The 6,687-nt window shown below is 37.3% G+C and overlaps 1 protein-coding gene across 1 annotated transcript; it reads left to right on the top strand.

Annotated features, from left to right (window-relative positions):
• Window positions 1–3,179: 3,179 nt before the first annotated feature.
• Window positions 3,180–5,937, top strand: LOC121949128. The gene is made up of 2 exons (XM_042494735.1): window positions 3,180–3,456; window positions 5,171–5,937. The coding sequence occupies exons 1-2, from the start codon at window positions 3,180–3,182 to the stop codon at window positions 5,935–5,937; spliced, it is 1,044 nt and encodes a 347-aa protein (XP_042350669.1).
• The last annotated feature ends 750 nt before the right edge of the window (window positions 5,938–6,687 follow it).

Here is a 6,687-nt window from a genome sequence, read left to right on the forward strand (position 1 = left end):
CTACATTATGATAAAAAATTCACTGCTCCAGTTGTCATGGAAAAAGCTTTCATTACAATATGAAATTATTATAACATAAATAAATGACCTATTAGGAGGCACAGTGATGAAGACCATGCAGTTGAAAGCTACATAAAAAGCAAATAAGTATATAAAAAAAAACAAGTCTACAAAAGCTCAAATGATAAGAAAGATTGTTTTTCTCTTAAAATAACCCAGGAGCCATGTGTTTATAATTTCTGTTCCTGTATTGATGTCTTTGGTATGATGTATTATAGTGAAATTCTACCTTGAAACTGCAGGAACTTCCAGTCTTCAGCTCAGGCCGTGATTGGCCATTGGTCAGCTGGTACCCTATTCAAAGCCCCTACTGGCTCTTTTGAAAGCATATGACCTGTTCTGTTATATGGCGGCAATGATTCAAATGTTAATGAATCAGAACAAAAAAATATATTACACCAAAGTTATAGAAAGATGAATCTTTAAAATGATGCATCAGTCTGTTGATATCTATGGATGTAATAATGGGTTGAAACGAAATATGTCACTTGATTTAGATCATGTTGATGCATGAGAGTTTGTGAGCAGCATTTCTGTTGGAAAATGGTTACATATGTGGATTCTTGGATCACAATAACACTTCATGAGGTAAGTAATAACTGTTTATTTGTTGGTTGTTGTTCTCATCAAAAAATCCAATATCCTGGATCCCAAATATGCTGTATGACTGTACCACTTAAATGACAATGAATACCTCAGATGTTTTACATATTTCAGTAATCAAAAAATACCTTACTGGGCCTGTGGACAGGTTGTCAGATTTTAAACACCCCCATTGCTGTGTTGCTCATAGTGTGAACACAACATAAGGCAGAGTGCTTTTACGTCACAAACAACAATATGATTATAGGTAGCCTGACTTGATATGAAAATCCATTGTTTTGTTTTGTGTCTCTTCTGCACAGCACTCTGGTACTTTCTGTTACATCTAAAATGCTAGAGCTAATTGTTATTATACTGAGGCAATCTGTTCCTAATAAAAGAGATCAACCATAATCTGCACGAAGATAATAAAAGTTGTTGTTTTTTACATGTGCTGTGGTCCATTTAAGTTGGTTTTCTGTTGGGTGATGTACAGCCCCTGGCTAAGCAACATGTGGCTCAGCACTTCATTTGGGTACTTTAAGAGCCTAGTGCATGCTGGGATAAACCCCAGGCGCCAGCAACCCTACAAAATTCATCCCCTCTCTCTACGCCTTTCACACTTGAGCTGTCCTATCACAAATAAAGGATAAAATCCCAAAAAAGTAATCTGTGAAAAAAAGAGATAGAGAGAGATTTGATTTTTTTAAAAAACGAAGAAAACGAGCCCAGCCAATAAATATATAGATAAATAAAAATAAAAGCTGATTTTCCATCCGTAGGTAGAGGGGATGGTGGGTGGTATTCACCTCAGTGAGACACCTACCAAGCTGCCAACTACTCTTTTGGACTAAAACCATTAAAACACTTGTGTTTTAATGAGACATTGCTGTATTTTTTAGGTGGCTTTTCAGACACAGAATGAGGGTGGTTTTTTAGGGATTTGTTTCTCTGTTTCCCACATCTTTAGCCCCAAAACACTGGTGTTTTTCAGTGACTGTGTTGATAATGCCACAAAAAGTTGTTTTTTACTGAGACATTGCTGCGTTTCCTGCAAGAGTAGCAGCACAAAAAACTTTTTATACAGACATTGCTGCATTTACAGTGAGGGTCTTGCCTCAAAACCTGGTATTTTAACCCAAAACATGATCTTTCCCCAACCACTACCATGTGTTTTTTGTGCTTAAACATAACCGTGTGTTAACCATCGTGTTGTTGAAATGTAAAGTTTCAATGTATGTGTTACATTATAACGTGCAAATGTGAAAAATAAAATGCCAACATCTTTTCTGGCAGTCGGGTTGGAGAACATGGTAACAATGATGACGTAGCCAAGGAAAAAGCTGACTCACTGCACTGCAGCACTTGGCAGATGTATAAAATGTAATTTACAAAGAAATAATTTTAAAAGTACAAATACTCTGACCATTACTATGCATTGTAACAACTTGATTAGCTGTTTCCCTGCCTACAGTTTTTATGCTTAACTATCCTAATCACACATAAGAATTTTATTGATAATTTCACAAAACTCTTGTGTCCAAAAATGTTTAACTGTGCCTTCTTTCAAACATTATCAAGAATAAGTAGTGAAAGTGGACATGACAAATGTTACCATAGTAACCGTATACTGTCATTGTATTCACTAACATTAAACAACCCCTAAAGCAGAAACATAGTACAAACTTAAATGTGATTTACATCAAATGACTGTACTACAAATGACTACATGTTGTATCCAAATATACTGTATGCTGTCAAGCAAGGTGCCTCTCAGAAACATGCTGATATATTCCTTCCTGTGCGGGTGCAATTGTTTACATAATGTGACAGTTCTGGTCCATTTATGTTTTGTTTTCTGTGAGGTCTCCTACAGTGTAAGGCTCATGAGACCTGAACAGACGCACGAAGGCACAACATCCTTTTGATAGTTTGACTTTTCTAAATCACCAATGGAATCTGTCTACGTTGATCTTGATGAGCAGACTTTCATATTAATCAATGGTCCTCTCATCTTCCTCAGCCTCACTGCCAACATCTTCTATGCATGTTGCTTGATGTGCAACGCTCAAAGACTCAAGCAGCCTTTAAAGATGCTACTGGGATTTCTTGTCTGGTGCTCGATTATTTATTGTGTCACTTTGACATCATTGTATTTAAGGTTTGAGGAAGAGAGAAGCTTTGAAATGTTAGCTGTGTTGGTGGGGATTGTGCTGTGCTTTGTGTATAACAGCATTACATGTTCTGCTTGGCTGAACTTCTACTTCTACTTCCAGATCGTCCCTGCACAGCGAGCTGTTCTCACCTGGATAAAGAGGAACCTCAAGCCTGTAATGTACACCACTTTGCTTTTGGATGTGACTCTTATTTTCCTCTGCAGTGCCATTTCCACTGCCAGCACAATATGTCACATCAGTTGGATCACCGATATTAACGGTACATGGACTGTATCTGAAGATTGGTATGATGGACTGTATTTTGCAAGCCAAGTTTGTGTATACGTCACCAAACTGCACACCTTTTCATGTCTGTGTATCATGACGGTGGCCAGCTTTTCAACGGCACACTACCTGTACAGACACATAAGAAGTGTGGCACAGAGTGACTGCTGCTTCTCCAATCCGAGGATTCAAAGTCAGATAAGAGTCACCATCACTGGAATCTCTCAAGGAGTGCTCTTCTTCCTCTATGCCACTTTCTATCTCTTCTCTTCAGTCTCCCACCTCTTCTCCTTGCCTTTTTTCCTGGGTGGTTGGTCCAGCTGCACAATCTCCTCACTGTACATTTTAGGCACCACAGTCAACTTGGGCATTGGTCAGGCCATATTTAGGCAAAGGGCGGCCAACATCTGGAGGGCGCTCAAAGCACTTTGTAGTGTTGGCATGGTAACAAATGATGTGAAAATGCAGTCAACATCGCGTGACATAGCCAATACTGTATCTGTTGATGTCCAAATGTCCGTGTGATTATTGAGTGCGTGATATGGAAGTGTTGCTTGAAATTGATTTAGGTGTGAAGTTTCATTTTAAGAAATGTTAAAGTTTGTAGAAAAGCAAAATTATATATATATATATATATATATATATGTGTGTGTGTGTGTATATAATATATATACATATACATACATATATATGTATATGTATGTATGTATATATATATATATAATATAGATATTGACAAATGATGTACAAAAAAACACTTGAATAATGACTTTACAACCATTTCTGTGTGATTTCACAAATGCTTCATTTACATGTGATGCAAATACCTCAGGTTTGCTGCATTGCTCAGAGTTGGAGTACCTCAAAGGATATGAGATATCCTTTGAGGTATGAGAACAACAAACAAAATGAAGACAAATCCAAAGGGGTTCTGTCAGACAGCAAAATTCTGAGATTTCAACAATGCTGTGTCTTCATCAGAGTCCAGTGACAAAGGATGTTCTAACCTGTGGCTTAAATAACAGGCATATATGTGTATATGTGTGTGTGTGTATATATGTGTATATATATATATATATATATATATATATATATATATATATATATATATATATATTATATATATTAATGACCACTCCTATTTAGCCCTTAGATGTATAATTTTTTTTAAAAAATAATTAAAAAACAAGCATCTTGGATTATCTATAATATGTGTTCAGCTCGGTAAATACTTGATTTCTGCTTTTTTATTGTCATCAATTCAGAATCCAGTCGCTAGAGGGCTGTCAGATCAAGCAGATCCAGAAGTCTTTTGCAATGCTGTTGCTTACATCTTAGATGTTTTAAGCATTAATTAGATATTTGATCTATATTTCTCCTCCTCAGTCTCTTTAGTGTAAATGATTACTGTGCTGCTACTGCATACTTAATAAACTTATAATTAAAAAATGCCACATCATTTTATTTTATTTTTTTATTATGCCTGGCATATCTGGGTGCATGGTGTCAAAGCCACTCAGACTCAGTCACCAAATTTAGATAATTTGCTTTACATCGGTCATTTAACTTTATATGATCCTGTTAGTGTTTCAGTTTTCTGTAAAAGCTGCAACTTTCTAATTTGTTACAAAGATGTCAGATTTCTAAACTTCAATAATTGTGCTCCAAAAACAAACCTTGTAAACAGAATGTCAGAAAAATATATCTTATAGCATGCATGGAATAAAAGATGGAGTAATGTCCATAGGCATATAGGCGATTACACAGTAATATTCTGTATTTACATATTCTGATTTGCATGAGATGCAAATACCTCAGAATTGCTACATTACTGGGGAGCCTTACTGGCTTTATTCATAAACTTACTACAAGGGAAGGAGACACCAAAACGAAAACAGCAAACAGAGTAAAGATGAACTATTTTACATGTTTGCTAGTTAACGGGCCTCTTGTTTTTATCAACATTGTGGCTAATGCATTTTACATGTTCTGCATGGCCTGTCCACTTCATGGTGAAAGGACCAAGCAACCTCTGAAGCTTCTCCTGGCGACCTTGATTTGCTGTACAGTCTTGTACCTGATTTCAGCTTTTGTGATGGTCTTTTCCATGCTACAAGCTGAAAAACAACAGGTCACTCAAGTCTCATATGTGGTGACGCTCTGCAGTCTGAGCACTAGTATGAAATCCTCCGTTTGGCTGAACTTCTTCTACTACAATCAGATTGTACCTGCACAGAGAGCTCTCTTCGTCTGGATTAAGAAGAATATCAAATCCATCATCTACTGCATTTGGTTCGTTGAGAGAATTTACAGTGTGTTTGATTTAACTGCAATGATTTTACACACTACTCCCTCTGATGGATTTGGACTCAGTGACAATGTCACAGCGGATCATGACGTGTCTACGAGAGCTTTCTCAAAATGGCTGTTAGATATGCATATCATTGTTGTTTCTGTACTGAGGTCCCACTTCATTCTCTGTCTGTGCGTTATGGTGTTTTCCAGTGGTTCTACTGTAGTCTACCTGTTCAAGCACATGCGTCGTATGGTAGCAAATGGACAGTCTCTCTCAGGTCCTCGGTTCAGCGGTCAGGTGAGGGTCACTGTCACTGGCATCCTGCAAGGAGTTCTGTACGTGTTTTCTTCTTTGTGGATTATGTCCTTGCTTTATTCTCTGACTAGTTTCATTGATCCATATACTCATTTCACTGTCATTAACATGTACATGTCAGGCACAACATTCAACCTGGGAGCTGGTCAGGCTGTATTCAGACAGAGAGCAGCAGACATCTGGCTCAGAGCAGATCGCTGCTGCAAAGCACCTCCAGTACAACAGTCTGAGCAAAGAGGATGATACTAAAGCTCAAACCAGAAGACCAGGGCACTGTCGAGGTGACCCTGACACACTTAGGAATCTACATGGATGCAAGCTACCCCTGTTGTAATGTTATTTTAGGAGACAATTTCATCACCAAACTAAATGTTGGCATTTTTTATAGCGTTTATCACTTTTTTTAGCTGAAGGAAAGGACCTGAGTACTTTATCTCCACTGCTGCTGATTTGCAACAATTCAGTGCCAAAACACAAAGGAGGACAACAGTATATTTCTGTCAATGATTTTGCCCTTTGATGCTGGCAGAGGTCAAACTGATACCCTCATGATCTGTCGGAATTTAGATGAAATACATGAACCACCTGTGAAATGTGGGAACATAACATTATAAATACAAGTTGCTGAACCGGGTAACTATTTGAACAACAAGCAGCAAAGTTAGTTTATTTTACAGCTTGATATTATTGTTTGTCATTGTGTTCATACGTTTGTTTGGCTGTGGCCTATGTTTTTTGGTAGTTCTTTAATGTTCACAGTTTAAGTATAATTTTAAATCTGAAAATGTAGCCTGAGTAACATTAATCACATGTTTACGCCATACTCCTCTTCATCATTTGTTTTCTAATTGAAATGATTCTGTGTTGCAACTATATATTCAATAATCACTTCCCTTTAGTAGTCTACATAGTCTACATCATTGTTCTGTTATTTTGTTATCATTGCCATATCTCTCTGCAGTTGTGCCAAAGCCCCCTGAGCTCAAATTTAGG

Source organism: Plectropomus leopardus, chromosome 10 (assembly GCF_008729295.1).
Source record: "Plectropomus leopardus isolate mb chromosome 10, YSFRI_Pleo_2.0, whole genome shotgun sequence".
In the NCBI taxonomy this organism is placed as follows: Eukaryota; Metazoa; Chordata; class Actinopteri; order Perciformes; family Serranidae; genus Plectropomus; species Plectropomus leopardus.

Bases quoted from the DNA above. Each gene is read 5' to 3' on its own strand.
- LOC121949128 (XM_042494735.1), top strand. From the start codon at position 3,180: ATGACGGTGGCCAGCTTTTCAACGGCACACTACCTGTACAGACACATA. The intron at 3,457-5,170 runs GTCAGGCCATAT...ACCTGATTTCAG, and splicing joins CACAGTCAACTTGGGCATTG to CTTTTGTGATGGTCTTTTCC.